At 45.5% G+C, this 25,219-nt stretch overlaps 1 protein-coding gene across 1 annotated transcript in view; it reads left to right on the top strand.

The window, feature by feature from the left end:
* The window catches only part of LYPD3 (LY6/PLAUR domain containing 3), a 31,742-nt gene extending 7,386 nt beyond the window's left edge, over positions 1-24,356 (top strand). The window contains exons 4-7 of the mRNA XM_084815191.1: positions 11,763-11,894; positions 13,314-13,484; positions 17,224-17,364; positions 18,934-24,356. Of these exons, the coding sequence (XP_084671317.1) occupies positions 11,763-11,894; positions 13,314-13,484; positions 17,224-17,364; positions 18,934-19,451 (962 nt within the window). The 3' untranslated portion in view covers positions 19,452-24,356. The remainder of the gene's footprint in view (positions 1-11,762; positions 11,895-13,313; positions 13,485-17,223; positions 17,365-18,933) is intronic.
* Positions 24,357-25,219: the final 863 nt, after the last annotated feature.

Raw genomic sequence — 25,219 nt, 5'->3', positions numbered from 1 at the left:
CTGGTCGACAGCTGGTTGGCCACTGTGTGAACAGAATACTGGACTAGATGGACCCTTGGTCTTATCCAGCATGAGTGCTCCTATGTTCAATTGATTCAATATGCATAATTTTACATATAAGGTAAAATGATAGCGCTAAAAGGGGAAGCATAATTTGGTTTTATACAATGCACATATATGTCCCAGCATGAATCACCGTAGACGAGGCATCTTCCCTTCACTTCCATTCAGGAAGGAAAGCTGCTTTTAAGATGGTGTTTGCCACATGTAGTTGTATTAAAAACAATGTATTTATTAAAATCTGCTGCCTGATGAATGGGGGCACCTTTTAAGTCCATCAGAATGTTAGTGATCCATTAATCCAGTCACCCTGCTCCATACACAAGGCCTTGTATCCTCATTGAGGGCCCTGCTGTGGACTTTTAATCCCTGGGTTTTCTTACGCAACTTTCCCTCCATCATGAGGTAGGGGAAATGGCTGTTTATTCAGAAGCTGGGAAGTTAGGAAACTAACTGGGATGACCTCAAGTATACTGCCACCCTGAGCACCTTATAGGATTGGTGGGATGTAATTTAAATACATTTGTACTGAAGATGAACCTATGTTTTCTCTACTCCGGCTTGCACTCTCCCATGGCTGCTTAAAAGTTGGGGGAAAGTTGCACAGATCTCTTGGACTGTAAATGGGTCCTTAGAGATTTACAGAGAGAAACTGGGTTTTATATTATGGTTTTTGTTCTGTTATTTTTATTATTATTTGCAATAGGGAGCCTATTTCATTTCTTTCCCATCCCATCACAAAGGTGTCTCAGGGCAGGTGATTTAATCCAACTTGGTTTCATTTTTTCCCTCACAGCAGCCATCGCAATGCTAAGAGGTGTGGTGATGTATCGAGTGGTAACATCATATGATCACACAGGGAGTTGGTCATCTGTAGTGTCCAATCGTGTGGTGAGGTGGATTTTACCACATACCTCTGCACCTGATCAAAAATCTGGGGGAAAAGGAGAATGGCAAAATTCTCCTCACCTTGTAGGTAGATAGCAGACAACCATCTCCCCATAAGGCAATGGTATATTCACCTCAGTAAGTTACCAGATGTTCTGTGGTCATTTGTATTGAGTAACTGAGCCACCCAGCTGAGGAGAGCTTTGAACACAGGTCATCCTAAGATAGAAAGTGCTTCTTCACACAGTGCAGAGTTACACTATGGAATTTGCTATGTAGTAGAGATGGGCGGCTTTAAAGAGGAATAAGACACATTCATGGAGGAAAAGGATATCAATGGCTACTAGTCCTGATGGCTATAGTACCAGAGGCAGTATGCCTCTGAATACCAGTTGCTGGGGAACACAAGCAGAAGGATGCTATGGCACCCATGTCTAGCTGGTAAGCTTCCCATAGGCATCTAGTTATGAGGGGCCAACAAGGCTGACATCAGTGACTATGGCATCCCATTTTCCTCCTCCTCCTCCTCCTCCTCCTCACCTCTTTTGGATGGTAGGAGTACTGCCAAGCAAACTACTGGTTAAGGTTGAACCTGCCCACCATCTTCTTTTCCTCAGAATGCCTCTGAGGCCTAACGTAGCTGGACCGCGAGGCAATCTGGAGCAATCAACATGGCAGCCAGCTTCAGGTTCAGCCAATATTTCACGTCACGATAGGGGTGTACAGATTACTCACCCCGTTCTAGTGGGGCCATCTGCTAGGGGAGGGAGGTGATCCGTTCCTCCCCCCGGAATCCTCCTGGCTGGCTCTGCTCCACAGCGAGTCTGTGGAGCCACCGGCCGGGGCTGCCCACAGCTGGACTTCTGTCCGTTGCTGGGCTGCGGCCGCCGTAGCGGCCGCCATTTACATCCCTGGGTTAGCCATGATAGGCTATGTATATATTTCGTAGCCTATCACGGCAAAGAGCAGCGATGCAAATGGCGCCTGCTACGCCATTTGTGTCCCTGTTCTTTTTGTGATAGGCTACGTAAATATATACGTAGCCTATCACGGCTAACACAGGGATGCAAATGGCGTGGTGGACGCTATTTGTGTCCCTGCTCTTTGCTGTGATAGGCTACGTAAATAGTTACGTAGCCTATCACGGCTAAAGTAGGGAGGCAAATGGTGGCCGCAGACTGGGGCAGCCATTCGCGGCCAACAGACCAGGGCAGCAGACGGACTGGACGGCCGACAAAAGGTAGGGTCCGTCCCAGGGAAATTTCACAGGGTGATGGGGGGGATTGCTCCGTTCCGCCACGGACTCCAGGGGGCCGGATTCTAAAGAATCGGCCTCATTGGAGTCCGTGGTGGAATTCTCTAACATCCCTACTTCACAATGTGTCTGTCACAATTTGTTTGAAAGTGTGGCTAATCTGTGGAGGGGGGACTGGGGGCTTACCCTTCTCAAACCTGGTGCAGCCCTCCCTCTTAGTATCAAAAGCCTACTGGTGAAGTATTTCTATGGGGCAAACTGCACATTACCAACAAAAAATATGCATATATGCAGGATTGTCACCCCCTGGGCTGCTCAGCGTGCTCAAACTAAAAAAAAAAAAAACCAACAGCTCAGACTTGGCGTCTAGTCTGATGAGTTTTAGGTGCCAGTCTGAGCTTTTTTATTTGCCAGGCTGTTAATGAATAATAAACTTGATGTCACTCTTTTGAAGTTTTTATTTTTGGGGATATTTTACTGATGCTATCTTTTTTATTGTTGTTTGAGTTTAGGTAATTTTTGTTTGGAAAGAAAGAAAAAGAAAGCCCTGGTGACCACTGTTTTTTGTAAACAAAATCTGCTTCCGAAGGAGGCATTTTTACATAGGGAAGCAGTGTGGAGAGAAGTTGCTTAACCCTTTTACTGCCCACTATTATTAAACCTGGGGAAGGAAAGCTGCTTAGGGGAGAGGTCAAAGTGGGAAAATGATGGGTGTCCAAAGGGTTAAGTATACACAGCACCCCACATCTCCTGCAAAAATAACCTCTCCTGAAGTTGCATTTGTTTGCAAAATGTGTCTGATCCTTATTTCTGTGAAGCATGTAATTTGCTAATAAGTGGAGAACAAACTAGAAAAATAGCTGTGAACTCCTCCCAAACAGGAAGTATTTAGCATAGCACTAATGGTAAGAAAACTAGAATGTTGGACTGAATCGGGATTTTCAATGGGGTGACTTTGCTTTTTCAATTTAGGCAAGTTCTTTGGGGTTACAAAACTTTGTAGGCTGTATATGTGACGGCGTCAACAAGGGGTTACCAGCACACCATCAACAGATATCCCAGTCTGAGGAGAGTTTTTGCAGTAATTTAACCTAACCTCACTTGAGGAAGTCATTTTGCCTTGCTCTATTATTAGTGAGAAGTCATCTCACTAGAAGTCTAGGGGATATTAGCTGGACCATTGTAATAACGGATTGGTTTGCTGTGCTAACTAGAGAAAAAGGTAACCGTATTGGTCTGGGGCAACAAAACCAATGAGTCTGGTGTGACATCTCACCCTTGTGGGAAAGAGTGTGCCCGGGTGACCTGTCTGCCTGCTCAACCCACTGTCCAGGTGCTAGCTGTAGATGGGCAATTTCAAGGCCCCTGCTGCTCTCCCTCCTTATGGTTCTTTATCCTTAAACCAAATTTGGACTTGACAACCTTTCAAACGGAGGACACCTTCAAATAGAGGACTGTCCTCTGTAAAGTAGAGTACATGGCCACACTGCTACTACCGCTTTCCCCAACAACAACAACATTATTGCTGTTGTTTATTTGGGGTGGGGTTTGGCGGTCTAGACATTTTGAAAATAAATACTTTGTTTCCTAAAGTAATTGCTTCTGATTACGTCTGTGGTAACTACATTGCTTCTGTTTTATCTATAACTTGGAATAACTCCCCATTTTTTTCTTCCCACACTGTATGCCATTGAATATCAAAACACAGATTCCCAGTGCTAAATAAATCTTCTAGTGTTAAATACATCTAAATAATAGATCTTCCAGTGCTAAATAAATCTGATTTAACATTGAGACCATGGTTGCTTCCATACTAGGCTTTTATCATACAATCGCCTTGGCTCATTCATGGAATTTTAGGGGGAGGGGTTCCAGATATCATCTTTCACTTGTAAGCCTCCCATGTTTTCCCAACCCTTCTATTTTTCCCCCCCTTTCCATAAACAAATCTGTTAAGGAGGGAAGGACAGAATAGCTGCACAATGTCTTTTGACTGGTAGCGCTAGGAGTCCTCCATCTGGAAGCACCCTATGACTGCTCAATGAATGGAACCACTTTCAGTTAGATCTGGTTAGGTGTGATAGCCTGCAAGCAAGGCATCCTGGGAACTGTAGTTCTGTAGAAATTCTCAATGCTCCCACAAAACTACATTGCCTGTAGCTTTTTGAAGGGGAAAAGTATCCCACAGCACTTAATTAATATTATTTCAAATCCCTTTCAATTTGCTTTAAAATTAGCAGCAGAGATTATGGCCAAACTAAACATTATGGGTGCTTCCAGATGGGATTTACCATTGACTGTTTTAAAATTGTTATATTTTTGTACGTTGGTTTTATGTTACATACTTTTAGGGTTTAAATCTTTGCAAACCACTCAGAGTGCTTTGGCTACTGGGTAGTATAGAAATGTAATAAATGTAATGTAATCCCTACCACGTTTCCTTTGTAATGCTAATGTACAAGTTGAGGCGAGGTCATTAGCAGGAGAGAATTGAAAGCTGAATTCTTCCTTTTCCGTGTGATTCAACCCTATTAATCCAGCCCCCAGGCAGTTTTTGACAATGTTTCAGAGAAAATGTAGTTGGGACTAGATTGCCAAGATAACATCTAATTTGGTGGTCTGTCCAGAAGTAATGCCAGTTCCATGGGAAGAGATACATGTTCACTGGCTGACCCAGTATAAATCAACAAGTTTGGAATGTAGACCTTAAAAAAAAAAAAAAAGCTGCCTCCAGTGTGTATCCTTTCAGAAGTGCTGGGCTTTCAGCAGCAGTGGATATCTGAGAGAGAATGCAGGCTGCAACAGAGCTTGAGACAGACAGCTATGCACCCAAGCCCTGGGATGCTCTCACAGTTGGGCATGTCTCTTGGCTAGGATGTCAGAGAATTCCACCACGGATCACGGTGAGGCCAAATGCCAGTGCATTCAGCCTCCCGAAATCCATGGCGGAACGAAGCCCCCCGCTCCCCCACCCCACGAAAGACACGCGAAATGGAGCACTTACCTGCTGCCATTCGCTTCTTCATTATAACCATGATAGGCTACGTAAATACTTACGTAGCCTATCAAGGCTAACGCAGGGACGCAATTTGCGTCCCTGCAGAGGCTGTGATATGGTACGTATTTATGTAGCCTATCATGGAAAAAAAAAAGGGAATGTGAATGGCGGCGGCTCCAGCTGTTGCCATTTGCGTTCCCTTTTTTTCACTGTGATAGGCTACTTACGGAGCCTATTACAGCCAAAGACAGGGGCACAAATGGCATAGCGGCTGCCATTTGCGCCTGTCTTTGGCCATAATAGGCTACATAAATATTTACGTAGCCTATCATGGTGAAAAAAAGGGAAGGCAAATGGCGGCCGCCGTAGCCACCGCCATTTGCGTTCACTGTTGTGGTTGTTTTTTTGCCGTGATAGGCTACGTAAATATTTACATAGCCTATCACGGCAAAATACAGGGACACAAATGGCGGCTATGGCGGCCGCCATTTGCGTCCCTGTGCAGGCTGCCCAGCGGCCGGATGTCTGGCTGCGGGTGGCTCCGGCTGGCGGCTACGCAGAATCGCTGTGGAGTGGAGCCAGCCAAGGAGAATTTCGGGGGGAGGAACGGAGTGCCTCCCCCCCACTGCGAATGTCACCCTTCGAAAAGGTAAGTGACTTTCGTACATCCCTATTCTTGGCCTCACCCTAGGTGGGGTCATCTCAGAACCAGAGCAGATGCTGTCCTGCAGGAAGGGGGATGTGGAGGTGAAGACAAGAAAAGGAGTGGAGAAAAGAGATTGGGGGGGATTGGGGGGGATGCAGACAGAGATTGCATTCAGGAAGGGCCAAAAAACACAGAAAAAGATTAAGCACACAGTGAAAAGAGATTATAAACACTCCAATTTTGGTTGGGGAAGTGTGAGTTTCAAGAAGGTAGAGCAAATCTCTTTGCAGACCCAAACATGCACCTGACCTCACTGACCTCTGACACCACCAATGATGTGCAAGATATGAATGGAATAGAAGTCTCCACTTGCTTAGCGACACATTTATTTGTGTCACATTTTATCACATTTCTATAACTCCCAATAGCTGAAACTCTGTGGACACATATTGTCAGGGTTCCCCTTATGACCTGGATCCCTTGAGCAACTCCTTCAGGATCTCTTGCCTCCTTAAGAGTCCCACCTTCCTTCTTTTACCACCCCTTTCCAATAATGTGGGGTTTAGGCTGTAAGCGTGGGGTGATTCAGACACCTGGGTGTTTGTTAACCACAACAGTTTACTGGTAAATTAAAGCAAGCAAAACACAACTAAATGCATATACACAGTAGAGCTGAGTGATACCAAAGGCATTAAGATAAATTAAAAGTTGCAAAATGCAAGTTCTTTTACCCTAGCTGCAGTTAGCCTTCCCTAGGTTCCTTCTTCCTGTTCCCTTTTCAGGCTCTGGTCTCCCAGACTCTGCCCTTATCGGCCTTTCTCACTCTCTTTTTATACCTTCCTCCCTCAAAAGCGAAAGTACTGTTTCAAACCTGAAGAAATGAAATTTAACCGGGGAAATGAAACTGAAACTGGGGAAATGAAACTACTCCTCTCAAGGATACCTCCTCCCAACAACAACAACAAAAACCAGGCCTCTAAGCTTTGACCTTTTATCCCTTTGCCGCTGTAGGCCTCAAACCTTCACACAGGCCTTGCCTAGAAGTGTTGTGTCCTAAAAAAAGCCACTGTTGATCCTAGTTTTGGAGTCACGGGACATGTCTACATCATAGATTTAATCTGTTTATTAGTTATTGTCTTTTCCCAGGAAATCCAAGGAAATATCGTTGTGGGGGAGGTACTAGGGAATTACTAACAGAGAATTCTTAAGAAAAAAATGATTGCTAATTTTCCACATTACAGAAGAAAATGAGGGTCAGTTCAGCTGCAACTTGTAAAGCAAACAGAGATGTAATCCAGAAAGTTCTAGAAAAATAGTTGAAACTGTTTTTCCTTATTTTTTATATTTTTAACTCTTGGTTGAATCACAAAACAGATCCGAGAGGCAGCTTATAACAACTTAAAATAGAATACAAAATAACAGGATAAATAAAGGAAACACTAAAAACAAAAAAGATGAAGTAAATAAAAACAATCAAGGGTTCAATCCTCCACTCATTTACCTGGGAGTAAGTTCCATTGAGCTCAACAGAATTTGTTTTGGTCCCAAAATTCCACACACCCCCTCCACCGGTCTACCCACCACCACCACCACCACCACCACCACCCCTGCTGGAGCACTATGGTCCCAATCCAAATTGGAGCCATGTGTGCTTGCAGGAGAGTAGGCAAAACAATCACACACAGCTTCACTATGTGTGATTAGGAGAATATTTAGTTTGGCCCTGAGGCTCAGCTCATGACATGGCATTTTGTCCACACTGAGGCCTGGTTCACACATGCATGTACATCACCTGTTTTTTCTACACCCACAGACTGGCAGTTGAATCTGTGAACTCATTCCATTGTCATGCATTATATGCTAGGTGCTTTGAAATGAGCACAAGTCAGGGAGATTCCGAAGCCCTTTCTTCAAGCTGAAGAGAAGGGCAAAGAAACCTCTTCCATTGGTGCGGTCTGAGCACCAAATGCACCTGGGTAGATTTTTTATTTATTACATTTTTATACCACCCAATAGCCAAAGATAAGATTTTGTCTAACCAAATTGGGGGGGGGGCACCATACCATCACTGTTTTTCTTGTGCCTATGGCATACCACTCAAGGAAATGTACTTTTTGAAAAGTCCATGAGGTAGCACTAAAAGGGGGGAAAAATGGACACAAGGCCAAAGAATAATCAGGGGTGCTTCCAGAGGGCTCCTTGTGCAAGAAACCAAAAGACCAAAGAATAATCAGGGGTGCTTCCAGAGGGCTCCTTGTGCAAGAAACCAAAAGACAGGTAGCTGCTCCATCTTTTCTTCCTTAAATTATTTTTTTCTGATATCAAAAAATAACAAAAGAAATGGTGGGAAAACATAGAACATGACGATCTGGACCCCCTGTAAAAATCTGTGAATGAGGCAGGACGATTGCTCCCTACAAGCCTTCTCTGGAAGCGCCCCAGGTGGCAGACAATTCAACCTTCTGACTGAGTGGGAGAATGACACCTAGATTTTAGAGCCCTCTGGCTTGGTTATATTAAACTATTTAATATTCTAAAAAGCAAAGTATGGCAAAAAAACAAACGGGAAAAACAGAATTTTGGGGAGTAAGCATATGCAAATGTATACAAATTTAATCAATGGATCACTCAACTAAACTCAACTGATTAATCAACTGGGATGTCTGTAATCAGTTGACAGCCATAGTGGCAACTGTACCGGGAAGAAAATAATAATGCTTCCTCTGTCCATGAGAGGCAAACTACATGCTATGCTAATTGCATAGCATATTGTTGATGCTTGTCTTTTTCTTTAGCGTAAGCACATGCAGCCCCGATTTGAATCGGCACCTCTGAGCTCTGGGAGGGCAGAGTTAAACCTTACCTTCCCCTACTGTTTTGCCCCGAAATCCCCACCCCCACCCCACGGGCAGGGCCTGTTAAAAGAAAAAGAAAAACGTCTCTATTGGTGTTAGGGATGGCATGGGTGCCCAATTCAGTCCGGGAATCCATCAGAACCACCCCTGCCCACACCCCGGAGCCCCGCTCGCCGAGCCTGTGCCTCTGCTCACCCCTTGCCCTCGCTCAGTGAATGGCCTGCACTCACCCCAGTGGCCTTGTCGAGCTTCGCGGCCGCCATCTTTGGAGAAATAAAATGACAATCGCAAAAATGTGCATATTTGCGACCACGCAAAAATGTGCATGTTTGCATATGTGCGAAAAATGCATATTTTTTTTTAAAAAACACATTTTTGCACACATACAAATATGCACCTTCACAAAAATGTGCATTTCACACATAAGAATATGCGCATTCGCAAAATGCACATTTTCGCACATACAAAGACATGCACATTTTTGCAATCACCATTTTATTTTTTTAAAAAAAATGGCAACCGTGGAACTCACTGAGGAGTGCAGACTGCTTGTCAAGCATGGGAGGAGCTTGAGTGTGGTCTGGGGACTGGCGAGCAGGGTCAGGGTCAGGGCCTGGGCAAGCATCCAGAGAACCCAGACAGGGGTGAGTTGGCACATCCCTGATTGGTGTCAATGGAGATTCCCCCCCCCCTTTTTTTAATACCACCACCCATTGGGAGAGGATTTCAGGGCAGGGGGAACAATTGGGGTGGAAGGTTTAACCCTCCCTCCCAGAGTGCAGTGGTCCCAATCCAATTTGTGACCACATGTGCTTACATTAAAGAAAAAGACAGCCCTCAGCGACACGCTACATGATTTGTGTAATGTGTCATTTGGCTCTGAGTGGTGTAGAAAATCGATTCACGGGAAAAGTGAAAAATGGCTAACAAAAAGATAAGGTGGCCCCTTCTCCTTTAATCCCATGAGTGTCCTCATTATTTCATTTAATCCAGCAAGGGATGGGTTCCCAATGTGAATATTAGTTTACGAAGTTGCCTCAGCCAGCCATTCCTTTCTACTGGGCAGGGCAGACCTATGAATCGGCTCTGGTTGGTATGGTGACAGTGACTGAGGCCTACCTAAAAGCTACACTCTTAACTACAGCAAAACCCAGGTGCTTAGGAGCAGGATGTGGTTTACTCAGCTGTCACAGAAATGCATTCCTTATGAGCTCAGAAACACTTCCGATGTCTGAGGCTGAGTGCTGGTATTCAAAAGAGGCATCAGGCCTAAGCCCTGATTCAGTGTAGCAGTTACATGGTGCATATGTTTCTGATGGATAGCCTTGCCAGTTTGGTTGTAACAAAACCAATAGAATTCTGTGGCGCCTTCAAAAGCTAATGCATTTAGAGTGCAATCCTATGTATCTCTAAACAGAAAAAAAATCCTACAACTCCCAGCATTCCCCAGTCAGACATTCTTCTTTCTGTCTAAACATGCATAGGATTGCACCCTTATTGTAGCATTTGTAGTGGCTTGAGCCACAGCAGCTGAAGTGACATTCTGTCTTCAGCAAATTATCTTCAGCCCTTAAGAACTCATACAAATGTTCAAGGAGCCATGTAGTGCAGTTCTCCACATGACTGTATGACCTTATAATGCACATAGGGGGTTTGTCTGAAAGCACCCCCAGATCAAAATCCCTGAAGGCACATGAGGCAGCCACCTTGCTGAAGCTAAGCAGGTTTGGGTCTGGTCGGTGGTTGGAGGGGAGACCGCCTGGGAATCACATATAGCCACCTTGAGTTCCACAATGGAAGAAAGGTGGGATGTAAATAAATAAATAAATAAATGCATGTAAAATAAAAAATAAAAAAATCCCATCCCTTCACATGGAAAAGTTACACACATTAGTTCCCAAGACATCCTGGTCCCAGGCCGTTCAGGGCTTCAAAAGACCAGAATCAGCACCTTGAACTGATCCTAGAAATAGTTTTGTGGCACCTTGAAAGACTAATAAGTTGACTATGGCACTTGCTTTCATGGACAACAGTCCACTTCATCAGATGCATAAAGTAAGTAACCCATTAAGTTAGCATAACATAGGCATTTTACGTCTCTGTGGGTCTCACAGATGGGGAGCAGCTGCATTTTGGACCAACTGACATTGCCAAACTGAATTCAAAAGCAACCCAGTTGAAGAGCACTTTAGAAGACACATTTCTTCTACAGGACAAATTTCAGTTCCCTTGACAAAGGTGATTGTTCTTTAAAAAACACACACACACAACCCCAAACACTTTTTTATCATGCAAAAAAGAAATAACAACATTATCAAAGTGTATATAAGGCATATTGCTGAAATTTGAATTGCCATATGACATAATTAAAATCTACTCTTATACAACTTCATTGATGTTCCTTTCTTAGCATGTATATAATATGAAAGTTTTGTCCAAAACTGTATTATCCAAATCCTTTTATATATGTCTCATAAAGTTGGAGGCTATGATAATTTCCATGATGAACGAATACAGATTTTGGCAGAGTTTAATTAACAAACGATCAATGTCAAGTCTTCTTCCAGCATATGTCCTGTACAATTTCCCAATGACACAGTTTTTGGAATACTAGTGATTTCAGAGCCAGTTGTTTTTTTGTATCCTTTTCAGGATTTTTGGTCAAAAAATCTCTATAACTGAAAAAGTCCAGAACATACGGAACATGTCAACTTTAGGAGTCCGAAACTTTCAACGAACAAATTATAAAATAAGTTTCAGGAGTGTGAGAAACACATAACAGTGGAACAGAAGTTTTAAAATGCTTTCCTTAAGTGCCATATTAATCACAATATTATCCCATAACCAGATGTGTTGATCATCAAAAGCAATTTCTCCAAAACCCCTTTGCTGTACATGCTTGAAATTTAATTTCTTCTTATCCATTGATAAAATCAAATAAGTTGACTTACTAATAATTTCAGTCTAGGAGACATGAATGAGTTCTGGCAACAAAAAAAGATGCTTAAATCCACTATCTTCTTTGTGTCCCTCCTTTCTACCCCATCCTGTCCTGTACAGGTGCCCTGACCCTGGAGTGCCACAGCTGCCTAGACTTGGGCGATGGTGGCTGCAGTCAAGAGAAGATGAAGAAAGTGAAGTGCCCAGCATCCTCCCATGTCTGTGTGGAAACTGTCGCTGCTGTGGGATGGAGTGAGTAGGCAACTGGCCATCTATAACTTCTAAAAGGAGAAGTGTCAGAGCAGTTCTGCATTTCTGATCGTTTCCCTCTGTTCCCAGGTGCTGGTTGTAATTACTCAGTCATGAGGGGGAAGGTACTCTGTCTATACATGCTTAAAGGAACTCCATTATTTCACATCTTCCCGGGTTGAGCCTTTGCACTGAACAGGTTCTGAGCAGCTAATTAGTGGCTCAAATGAAGCCATAATGGGAAGCCAAGATTGCTAAATTCTGCATATAGCTCTGGGAGTGGGCCAAACTTCAATGTACTAGAGAAGGAAGGTGGGGGCTGAGCCTCTGTCCACCGCCTCCCTTCTTTTGTGACTTGTATGACTAGTTTCTTCACACAACATGAAATTAAAGCATGGAACTCATTACCACAAGATGTTGTGATGTCACCAGTAGTTTAAAGATTAGGCAAATCCATTGAGGATAAACTTACCAACTGTGGTTAGTCTCGACAGATAGATAGATGAAGCTGCCTTGTACAGGAGCAGTATACCTGTAATTTCCCAGTGATATGCAAAAGGAGAAGCCATCATCTATTTTTTCTGCTTGTTAGCAGGAGAGAGAAAAGGCAATGGCCCCACATGTTGTTGGTTTCAGCTCCATCCACCCCCAGAATAACTTCCCCAACAGATGAGCCATTCAGCAATGCAGCCCTTGACAGAAAAAGGTTCCCCACCCTGACTTAGACATCATGAGAAGGGCTAGGGGAAGAACCATGCAGTGGAAGCAGCTGCATAGTTCTTCAGATGCCTCCTTCACACAACAATGGAAGCTGGTGGCTTTGATTTTGGTGGGGCTGTGGCTCTATTCTGGGTTTCAGTCAGAAGTAGCCAGAACTCTAAAGGAGCTATCCAAGGTGCTGACCCCTATCCCCAAAATAGGTTCAGCAATTTGGATAGCCCCTTTAGAGTTCTGTCTGCTTCTGACTGAAACCCAGAATGGAGTCACAGCCCACTGGAATTGGAGCCACCAGCCTTCTTTCTCTCTCTCTCTCTCTCTCTCACACACACACACACACACACACCCCAATAGATCAGTTATGTGAGCCGCCTCATAGAATCATAGAATCGTAGGGTTGGGAGGGGCCTACAAGACCATCGAGTCCAACCCCCTGCTCGATGCAGGAAGCCTAATTCTCAGGTGTCTCCCATCCAAGCACTAACCAGGGCTGACCCTGCTTAGCTTCCAAAATCAGACGAGATCGGGCGCATCCAGACCTTTGCTCGACGTCATAGAATCATAGGGTTGGGAGGGGCCTACAAGGCCATTGAGTCCAGCCCCCTGCTTTTCCTCCTTTCTCCATGGTTACCTGCCTCTGCCTGGTAAGCCTGGGGGCTTGTGCCTCATCTCCCTGGGTAACCTCTTTGTTCTTCCCATTTGCAGGTCATGGGAATTTCTCGGTTGGTGAAAAGGGCTGTGGCTTGGGCATGTCAGGCACCAACGACAAAGCAGTAGACGTCTACGGCATCCTTGCCTTCTCCCAGCTGCGCCAGTGCAACAGCAGCCTCTGCAACTCCAAACTGGACATGAAACGCCTGGAGCTGCAGCCCATTGGTGAGAATCTGGGCTACAGGCAGGGATAAAGCCTCTCCTTTAGAAGTGCACCGGAGTTGCACCTTCCACCACTACCAGAATGGGGAGCAGGATATCTGAATACTTTACAAGCACCCTTGATACTCAAACACATCCCAGACTTGAAATGTTCTTGTTTTTCAACATGGGTTCCTTCCTTCCTACCTAGATTTGCATGGGACCATGTCCAACAGCTACTAGTGACCATTACAGTGGTTTGTGTTGAACACACAACACAGTTCTAAGCAGGCTGATGTGGAAGTTGTATCATTGTAATGAGACTTGCTTCCTAGTGGTGACTCCAAATGACAACAAAAACAACACTGAGTTTTAGGTAGGGTTGTTAGAGAAATCTGCCACGGATCCCAGGGGAGCTGAATTCTAGTGAATTCGGCCCCCCGGAATCTGCGGCGGAACGGAGCCCTCCACCCCACCACCCTGCAAAAGCCCCGCAAAACGGAGCCTACCTAGCTGTGGCTCCGGCTCTGGCTTCGGCGGTGGCAGCTCCGGCCACAAATGGCGGCTGTCGTAGCAGCTGTCATTTGCGTCCCTACGCCGGCCCATGAGAGCCTACGTATATATTTACATAGCCTATCATGGCTAAAGCAGGGACGCAAATGGTGTCCCCTACCCCATTTGCGTTCCCACTTTAGCCATGATAGGCTATGTAAATATTTACATAGCCTATCATGGGCTTGCATAGGGATGCAAATGGCATCCCCTACGCAGGATGCCATTTGTGTCCGCAGCAGCCCGGCAGCGGCTGGAGGCCCCACTGTGGGTTGGCCTAGCCGGCGGCTCCATGGCCTGGCCGCGGAGCGGAGCCAGCCAGGCAGGATTCCGGGGGGGGAGGAACGGATCGCCTCCCCCCACCTGTGGAACCCGGTGGAGCCAGGTAAGTGGGATTTCGTACACCCCTAGTTTTAGGTTACTCAGAAATCTAAGAAGCTGCCTGATACTGAGTCAGACCATTCGCTAGACCATCTAGCATAGTACTGTCAACACTGGCTTTCTTCACACAGAGCTTTTATCCTGTGATTGAGATTGCTCGTAATTAGGGATGTACGAATCCCTTACCTGGTTCCGGTCAGGGCATCCGCTGGGGGGGGGGGAGGCGCACCATCCCTCCCCCCAGAATTCTCGACGGGGGGGGAGGCGATCCGGTCCTCCCCCCCGGAATCCTGCCCGGCCGGCTCTGCTCTGTGGCGGCTCCACAGAGCAGCCGGCCAGGGCCATCTGCAGCTGGACTTCCAGCCGTGCACAGGCTGCTGCAGACGCAAATGGCGGCCGCTGTAGTGGCCGCCATTTGCGTCCTTCCAGGCTGCCGTGATAGGCTACATAAGTCTTTACGTAGCCTATCACGGCATGTCCCCCCCAAAAAGGGCGTACACAAATGGTGGCGGCTATGGCGGCCGCCATTTGCATTCCCTATTTTTCGCCATTTTATCCTACGTAAATATTTATGTAGGCAATTACGTTGAAAAAAAAGGGAACCGCAAATAGCGTAGTGGGCGCTATTTGCATTTCTTTTTTTTTCACCGTAAAAGCCTACGTAAATATTTACGTAGGATCAAACGGCGGGGAAAAAAAGAACGCAAATAGCATCCACTACGCTATTTGTGGTTCCCTTTTTTTTTGCCATAATTGCCTACATAAAAATTTACGTAGGCTAGAATGGCGAAAAATAGGGAATGCAAATGGGGGCCGCTGTAGCCGCCGCCATTTGCGTACGCCATTTTTTTTTAATTAATGGCTTGCCCTGATAGGCTACGTAAATACTTTTATGTAGCCTATCACGGCAAAGACCAGAATGGAAATGGCAGCCACGGCAGCCGGTCGAAAGACCAGCCGCCGAAGCTGCCGCTAGAGCCACCACCATCCGGAACATCCGCCCCAGGCAAGGTTCGTCCTCGGGGGAATCCACAGGGGGTCGGGGGGGGTGGCAGGCCGTTCCACCATGGATTTCGGGGGGACCGAATGCCAGTGCATTCGGCCTCACTGAAATCTGTGGCGGAATTCTCCGCCATCCTTATGCTCGTTCACAGAAGCTTGCAGGCTCTTTACATGATGCCGTGAACCTCCAAGGCATCTCCTCCATGAAATGCCCTTTGTTCCATTTTTAAATAGATGGCAGATAATGGGCATCTCTAAACCAGCCTAAAATCCTGAATTTAAAATGGGGCTCCCTGCTTCCATTTTAAATGCAGGATCACAACGACTCCCATTTTCACCCACTTCCTTTCCCCCCTCCCCTTTTCCCCTCCTTATCTCTATATCTGAGACTTCCATTAGCTTTCATTGATCTGGCTCCTCTTCTTGCTGCTTCCCCTCTTTTCACGGACGGAACTCAAGCAGAACACAACAGGGTAATTTGATAGCTCATTATCTGCAATCTATTTAAAATGGAACAAAGGGCATTTCATGCAGGAGACGCCTTGGAGGTTCACCGCATCATGTAAATAGCCCTCAAACTTCTGTGAAGGAGCAATCTTAATCATAGGATAAATGCTCCATGTGAAGAAAGTCAATGAGCTATCAAATTACCCTGTTGTGTTCCACTTGAGTTTCCTCCATGAAAAGAGGAAAAGTGGCAAGAAGAGGAGCAAGATCAATGAAAGATCATGGAAGACTCAGATGTGGGGAGAAGGAGGGGGAAAGGGAAGGGTGGAAAGGAAGCATGTGAAAAAGGGAGTCATTGTGATCCTGCATTTAAAACGGAAGCAGAAAGCCCTGTCTTAAATGCAGGATTTTAGGCTGACTGGCAGTGGCTGTACAGGGTTTCAGGCAGGAATCTTTCTTAGCCCTACCCAGAGAAGTCAGGGATTGAACCTGAGACTTTCTGTGTGCAAAGCAGAGGCTCTGTCACAGAGCTATGCCCCCTCCCCGAAGTGCTATCATACTGTAGAAGTGCTAGCCCTCTTCGGTGGTGATAGAGCATGCTCTAATACCCAGGCAGAGGGGGAAGACAAGTGTTTGGGAGGAAAGGTAACCTTTTCCAGGCACAATGGCACTCACCCATTGCTTAATGCATGGGGTGCATCTTTCAACAGAGTCCAGCCTAAAATGGTTGTAACAGTCATCTTAGATTCTCTTTAGAAACCTATCTATCTATCTATCATCTATCTATCTATCTATCTATCTATCTATCTATCTATCTATCTATCATATGGGACATTTACATCGCATTACAATAAAAACATAGAGCATAATAAATATGAAATGTAAAATATAAAATATAGACAAGAATATTACAAACGTATGTCTAGGTTACAGATACAGTTTTTTACTTCAGTTGTCACAGCCAGGAAATCAGCAAAGTCTCCACTGTAGGCTCGGTTTTGACACTCTGTCACTATACATTGGATAGTTTGTTTTTCAGCCCCACAGTCACAATTTGATGATGTTGTTTTGCCCCATTTATAAAGGGCATTTGCACATCTTCCATGACCCGTGCGAATTCGGTTCAAGGTTGTCCATATCGCACAGGGCTGGTCAAATCCAAGTGGTTTTTCCAAGATGCAGGGCAAGCTTCGACATTGTGGAGGACAGTTTCCTAGCCAATGTTGTTTCCACATGTTGTGGATTGTTTTAAGAAGCCATAGACTGCAAAGAATTCTCTGTTAACATCTTCAGAATGTTCCCCATGATATTCGAACAAGTTTAAAGTTTCGAGCGTGCAGGCTGTGTCCATGCTAAAATCAGAATTTTGCTTGATTGCCAGGCAATGAGAGTGCAAGGGTTCTGAATGGCATGGAATGCTACAGCTGCAGCGGTAATGAGTGTTTGATCAACAACTCTACCATTGTCAAGTGCTATGACTCTTTCCGAGGCTGTTTCCATGGCAATGTCACAATGAGAGCAGGTAAGACCTCATGTGGGGCACCTGAGATGGTTACCCTTCACTTTGGCCAGCTTAGTTTCAAAGCAGCCTCCTGTTTAATTGGGTCCTGGGATTTCTTATTGTTGATTCTTATAATTGTTGAGATATATGTGTGTTTGTGCGTGCATGTTGTTTGTTTATATGTTTGTATGTAAATAGGTTTTATATTAAGTACAATATTATATATTTACATTTTTTAAATCTTTCTAAACCTCCCAGAGAGCTCTGGTTATTGGGCGGTACAGAAATTGAATGAATGAATGAATGAATGAATGAATGAATGAATGAATGTGGGCCTTACGAAGTTTGGCAGGGAAAATGTTGGCCTTTGTTACCTGTAAGCAAAATTCTAATCACATTGCATTCTATTGACCAACTTAAGGGGTGTGTTAAGAGTGGGGGAGAACGTGCTTCTTGCTCCCTTGTTTTGGGAAGAGAGTTAAACTGGAGTGAGAATGATGGATCTCATGATCCAATTGACATGGGACATCAACTGGATGGGTTTGGGCTGATTTTAGCACAGGTAATGGAGGTGATATGATTATATGATTAGGACCTGGTTTGTAATGACTTTCTCCCAGCAGCATCAGTCTCCACTAGACTAGTGCAGCTGCACTCTCCCTCCCCCAAAACATATTCTGATGATAGGGAGATTGCCCAGAAGGAAGGCCCTCATTTCTCCCTGGCATCTGCAGGGCTAAAATGACAGCTTTCTGGGTACAAGGATCCCCTGGCATGCAGGAGACCTGACATTCATGCTACGTATTCAAACTTCTAGAAAACTGCATTTCCCAGGGTCCCTGGATCCTAGGATTCTGCCATAACCACACCAGATGCCAGGGAAAAATGGAAACCCTGTCGTTGTTGTCTGCCAGGTGAGCTTTGAAAGAAGGTAGTCAGACAAAGTTCAGGGCTCAGAGAGCTGTGGGAAGTATTTGTATCCTCCAGATAACAGGGGGGAAAACTTTATTTTTTAATTGTTTGGAAAATCATTCCCTCTAATAGCAAACTCAGGTGGTAAGAGCTGATGGAAATACAGCCTAAAGGGAAGTTTCAGCGTGTTCAAGGGAACCATGAGGTTTGCAGAAGTACATCTAAAATATATTCAGTCTTTTAAAAATGTGTGTTTTCTAAAGCACCACATATACATTTATCTATCACACATTCATCCTTCACCTGAGTATTTTCAGGAAACATTTAAAAAACAGTTTTAAAATTGCTGCAGGATTGTTAGGAGAGAGGCTGTGCATATCTGTGATTGTCCACACCCAGCTTTTATTGCAAATCTGCAGAACCATTTTTTCCCCTCTGAGCTTGACCTGGAATGGAGCGGTGCCTTTAGATGATCCTTCTCCAACATGGTGCCCTCCAGATATGTCGGATCACTGGTCATGATGGCTGGGGATGATGGGGGTTGTAGCCTAACACATCAGATGGCTACCAGGTTGGGAAAAGCGTCTTTAGACTGAACAGAATGAGAACACTTCCAAATGGAACCTATTACTCTCCTCATGTTACGTATACCTTCACCCTGCTTTTCATCTTTTCCAGGCAACTTCTCACTGACCAGACCTATAAAAGGCTGCGTCCAAGATGATGAGTGTACTAAGATCACAAAAGGAAGTCCAGCCATCACCCTTATGGGTTCCTGTTGCTCTGGAAGCCTCTGCAATATCGATCTCTCCAACAAAACTCACTTCTCTGCCAAGATTCCGCGGCTTGCCGTTCTGCCTGGTCAAGGCACTAACAGCACTGCGGCCACCATTGCCACATCTGCACATGCACGTGTCAGCATGGCCGCCCCTTCTGCTGCCAGCAAGCCAACTCGTTCCATTGCTGTGACTCCACTGAAGTCTGATCATCACAATCATGACCACGACCACGACCACAGCCATGATCATGATGATAACGAAATCACTCCCATCAGAGATGGGAAGGTGATCACCGCTGTGAAAGTCGAAGAGCGACACAGCCAACAAGCTCAGGTGCCATATGGCCCAAAGGGGGGTGCAGCAGGATTGGGCGGGTCAGCCTTGCTGGTCTTGTTGCTGGCTGGGTTGCTCCTGTGAAGGAAAATCGAGGAGATAAAATGATATTCGACCTTCTCCTTTACTAGTTCAGCCCCATCCAAATACATTTTGCCATCATGTTTTGATATGACTTTTCCCATTCTGATTAGGCTTCGGCCTACGTATGTTAGGCACTGTGTTTCGAAACCAAGATTTTTGCTGTTAACAATGGTAAATGCCCTGCATAATGCCTTTTGCATATAGGAAGTGTGTTCTCATCTGCACACTTCTCTTTGCCTCGCTTTCCTGGCTGCCATCTTGTAGCACGTGACAAGGAATGGCTATAATTTACTGCCATCCTGTAAGGCAAAGTTCTGTGTTATGTTTATATGTAGCAAAAGTCAGTTCTGCTCTTTTGAAGCAAAGTCACATTCCTTTCCTATGTTAAGCTTCCTTGTAGGCTCATTATCGAACATGAGCACACTTGGTGCCAACACAATGGTAGCCATTTTGTATTCATTCTTCTAGATGGAGTTTTCCCTGGGTCATTCTTGGTATAGCTCACCAGATAAGTTTTCTCTCTTTGCTGAGGTCCATCACTCTCTCCTACTCTCCACCTGCATCAATCTACAGTGTTAGAGTTTTAAGAAGACTGTATTATCTAATGTAGGGTTTGGGACTTTCAGGGAATGGTGGGGGACTTCTAAGGCGGCCTACAGTGGACAGCCATATGCAAATCTTATAGAAGATGGCCTGATGGACCACCAGATCAACTTGGAAACAGTGACAATCATCCTTCTTGTGTGGACAGTTCCTAGGGGAGTATATGTACTCATCCCTAACTCCTCCAACCCTTAGCATTTGAACATGGGTTGGGCAAGAAACCAGCCAGAGTGCCTGGTTGCTCCCTTTCCTAAGTCAGTGCATTGAGAGGTAGCTACCAAGCTGAGTACTCTCATGCTTTTATTCAGCAAGTGACTGTATACTGATAACTACAGAAATCATGTAAGGTAGTAATAATATAGAGCCCCTGGTTCCATTTCCTTTTTCCAATAATGTTTCATCTTCCCAAGAGAGTGTCAAGGGCTCCTGGAGGCCTCTCTCAGTCTAATCCAGTAGCCAAGTCCAGATACAGACAAAGGGATTCTTTTCAAAGCTTTATTCTTCTTTTACAACTTAACAACTCTACTGTTAGCAACTAGATATGAGCAGCAGAGTACCTATGCCCTAAGTTGGAACAGTTGGTCCCCGTTTGAAAGGGAATCACTGGCAGACCCTGAACTTATGGGCTAGGGAGAGTCCCTCCCCTTTTCCCTTGAATCCTCTGGGCGCAACCGTTGTTCGCACACCAGCCGGGCACTACGCCTCCTTTCCACGCCCTCCATTTGGCGCCGCTCCCTGCGTCGGTGTCACGCATCCAGCAAGTCTGCTTCCCGCGCTCTCTCACTCCCGGGACTGCTATCTATGCTAGGAATGCCGGTGGGAGGAATCCCTGCCAGCTGTTGGCCCTGGGAAGGATGAGCATGCTCCTCTCCCAGGAGCGGCTGCTCTTCCTCAGAATCAGAACTACTCTGGGATTCTATGGGCTCAGTGTCCACCCTGATATCGAGTCAGCGTTCCAGGGACTTGGAGGCCCTGCGTGCCTACTTTCCAACATTTGACAGAGGTCAGGAACAAGATGCACTTCTTTTAAATCAAGCAAACAAAGGTATGAAAGCAACCAAGTCCAAAGAACAAGCCGTTTATGTAGGACCACATGACTTAGCCCCATCAAAGCATATTTGAAATGGTGAAGTTCAAAATATGCTCACAGTGCAGAAGGTTGGGTCCATTTTAGAGCTGAAACAACAATATCTGTAAGATTTTGAAATTAGGTGAATTTTGACATTTTGATTTTGACCCTGAAATTTGACATTTGAGTTCAGGAATCAAAATCTGATGCTCAACGTGTATAGCTTTTCGCTATTCAAGTTTATATATGCCGACTGGTTCAACGGATGAGTGAAGTTAATCTAAAAATTACTCGAGTTTATTACAGTCAGATACTGTCAAATACTGACTACTACTGAGTGGTCAAATATTGTCAAATATCGACAGCTACTACTATAGAATCTTCAGATGCTGTTTCTGAATATGGTATATTTCCCTAATTAGCACATCCTGAGAATATTCACCATCAAAATTTGTAGAGGGGAATTGTAAGGGGTGGAGTTAATTTCAGCTCTAGTCCAATACTGTTCAGTTGATCCCTGAGCCAACAAGGACACAATCAGGCCACATCAATGGAGCACCAAATCAATGGACCAGACCATGTGGTAGATTTGGAGAGGATCAAACTGGGTGACTCATCCCCCACCTCCCACCCCTGCCCTTGCTGTGCAAGAGTGGGGAGGGGGGCACCACTTGGATTTTATGCCTCATAAAAGGTGGCAGTGCTAATTTTAGGGAACGTTAAAGGCCATTTGAGTTTGCTGTGAAGCCTTCAGAGCCTTGAAAGCACCCCTTCAAAGAAGGCAACCCATGTCTTAGTGCAACACCATGTCAGACAACTACTTATACCTGCACTCTTGGACCACATATTTTTTATGCTATCAGTAGGCCAATGCTCCTCTGCCTGATGCCTGTCTGTGCCACTCATTGAATCTGACTGGTGCCCCATTGCTGTGCAATCCAGCCCTTCCTGACCCCAGCTTCCCTTGGGGTTCTGAAGCAGGCAAAATGGAGTATTCAGAAGTTTAAAAGTATCTGTTGCTCACCTGTTATTGTTTTTTTGTAAATAGTTTCAGATTCAGCTCTTGCCAAGGCAGGGGATATCAGGGTAAGCCTGAGCTGAAGAGGTGTAGCAAATAAAGAGATTGCAATTTGGCTGAAGAAAGCCTCTGCCTACTTCTTTTTGATCTCTCATTTTATTTATCATTATTGTTGTTATTTGTGATCAATGTGCATGGTGCTTTACTGAATAACGTAAAAAGAGAGGTCTCTGCCCCACAGAGCTTAAATCTAAAATAAAAAAGGGTGCTTTGGGTTAAAAACAACAGCAACAGACCCAAGCAGAAAGGAAAAGTAATACAGTATTCAGTGAATGCCTAGTCTCGCCCAAAGGAGTGTTTTTCAAGCTGTGCCTTGGGGAATCTTAATCAGTTATTGAGGCTTGAGGATACAGACAAGGTGCCTGGCCAAGTCCAATCGACCACTTGTGTGCTTGACCCTTGCCCTTCATGGCTTATTAAATCAAACAAGGAGGGAATGTCCGGCTGGGTCCAGGAGGATGTAAATTCCTCCTTGAGAGAGGGAGTGGTGCTGGCCACTTTAAAAGAGGCAGTAATCAGACCACTCCTAAAAAAGCCTAATCTGGACCCAGGGGATGTTAACAATTATAGGCCAGTGGCCAACATCCCCTTCCTGGGCAAGGTGCTTGAGTGGATGGTTGCAGGACAGCTCCAGGCACTCTTGAATGAAACGGATTATCTAGATCCATTTCAATTGGGCTTCAGGCCTGGTTTTGGAATGGAAACTGCCTTGGTCGCCCTGTGGGTTGACCTCTGCTGGGAGAGGGATGGGGGGGGGGGTGACCCTGTTGATTCTCCTGGACCTCTCAGTGGCTTTCAATGCCATCAACCATTGGTATCCTTCTGGACTGGCTGTCTGGGTTGGGAGTTGGAGGTACTGCACTGCAGTGGTTCTGCTCCTACTTGGATGGCCAATTCCAGAAGGTGGTGCTGGGGGATTATTGCTCTGTGCCATGGCAATTGTGCCATGGGGTTCCACAGGACGCTATTTTATCCCCCATGCTATTCAACATCTACATGAAACCACTGGGGGAGGTTATCCGGAGGTGTGGGCTGAGGTGCCATCAATATGCGGATGACACCCAGCTCTGCCTCTCTTTCTCATCAAACCCAGGTGAGACAGTGGCTGTTCTGAATCAGTGCCTGGGCACAGTAATGGACTGGATGAGGGCCAATAAACTGGAACTCAATCCAGACAAGATGGAGGTACTGTTAGTTGGTGGTTCATCTGCCTGGCTAGGTGATATTCAACCTGTTCTGGAGGGGGTTGCACTCCCCCTTAAGGATCACATTCGTAGTTTGGGGGTGCTCTTGGATCCAGAACTGTCATTTGAGGCACAGGTGACCTCAGTGGCATGGAGCACTTCTTATCAGCTTAGGCTGGTATACCATCTACACCCTTATCTGGCCAGAGATAGCCTAGCTACAGTTATCCATGCTCTGATAACTTTTTGTCTGGATTACTGCAATGTGTTATACGTGGGGCTGCCTTTGAAAAACGTCTGGAAACTTCAGCTGGTCCAAACTAGGGCAGCAAGATTGTTAACAGGAACTGGCCTGCGAGCTCATATTACGCCAGTACGTTTTCAGCTGCACTGGCTGCCAGTCCATTTCCAGGCCTGATTCAAAATGCTGGTATTCACATTTAAAGCCCTTAACGGCTTGGGGCCAGGTTATCTGAAGGATCGCCTCCTCCCATATGTGCCTGCCTGGACCTTAAGATCATCCTTAGCGGCCCTCCTCTGTCAGCCCCTGCCAAAAGAAGTGAGGCAGGTGGCTACTAGGAGGAGGGCTTTTTCTGCTGTGGCACCCTGGCTCTGGAATGAGCTCCCTATTGAGGTTCACCTGGCACCTACATTGTATTCCTTTCGGCGCCAGGTGAAGACTTTTTTATTTTCCCAGGCATCTTAGCATTTTAGCTTTCTAGACTTTTAGCTTTGCTGTTTAAAATCTGTATTTTAAATGCCTACACTGCTGCCAGGTTTTATTGTGGTTGTATTGTTATATTGTGGTTTTAATGTTCTATATGTTTTATATTGTTTTATTGTGTGCCATTTGGTTTTAATTGTTGTGAACTGCCCAGAGAGCTTCGGCTATTGGGTGGTATAGAAATGAAATGAATAAATAAACAAACAAACAAACAAACAAACAAATAAAATTAAGTCTGAATTTGACTCCCTGGGATTTTCTACATGAGGCTTTTATCCCACCACTTTACTGAGGCTTCTGCTTCCTGATTCTTTTTGGGATTTAGATTGGACCCCTTACACCTGTTTTTTTCCCAGAGCAATCCTATACTCACATTATGCCAGGACTGGAGATATGATGTTGCTAAGCTGACAGAATGGCTGCTGTATTAAGTGCATGCCCAGCTTGAAAGGGGAGGGGGAAACACACACACAACCATAAAATCCAAGAACAGTATACAACTGAAAGATATGCCCACAGCACCCTTGGAAACACTAGGGGTGTACAGATTACTTACCCCATTCCACTGGGGCCATCTGCTGGGGGGGGCCATCCATCCCTCCCCCCCAGAATCCTCCCCGGCCAGCTCCGCTCTGCAGGGAGCCCGCGAAGCCGCTTGGCTGTGGCTGCAAATGGCGGCCACCATAGCGGCCGCCATATGTGTCCCTGCGGTAGCCGTGATAGGCTACATATATATTTACGTAGCCTATCATGGCAAAAGGCAGGAACGCAAATGGTGACTACTATGCCATTTGCGTCCCTGCCTTTTGCTGTGATAGGCTACATAAATATATATGTAGCCTATCGTGGCTACCGCAGGGACGCAAATGGCGTCCCTGCGTTAGCCATGATAGGCTACGTAAATACTTACGTAGCCTATCACAGCTAAAGTAGAATGGAAATGGTGGCTGCAGACCGAGGCAGCCATTCACGGGGCAGTGGACGGCTGACAAAAGTAGGCTCTGTCCCGGGGGGATTCCATGGGGTGGCGGGGGGGATTGCTCCGTTCCCCCACGGACTCCAGAGGGATGGATTCTTTAGAATCTGGCCTCAATGGAGTCGGTGGCAGAA

This window comes from Heloderma suspectum, chromosome 10, assembly GCF_057233095.1.
Source record: "Heloderma suspectum isolate Gila_16-S chromosome 10, 16-S_ref, whole genome shotgun sequence".
NCBI classification, from domain to species: Eukaryota; Metazoa; Chordata; class Lepidosauria; order Squamata; family Helodermatidae; genus Heloderma; species Heloderma suspectum.
This window is presented reverse-complemented; position numbering and strand designations above follow the sequence as displayed.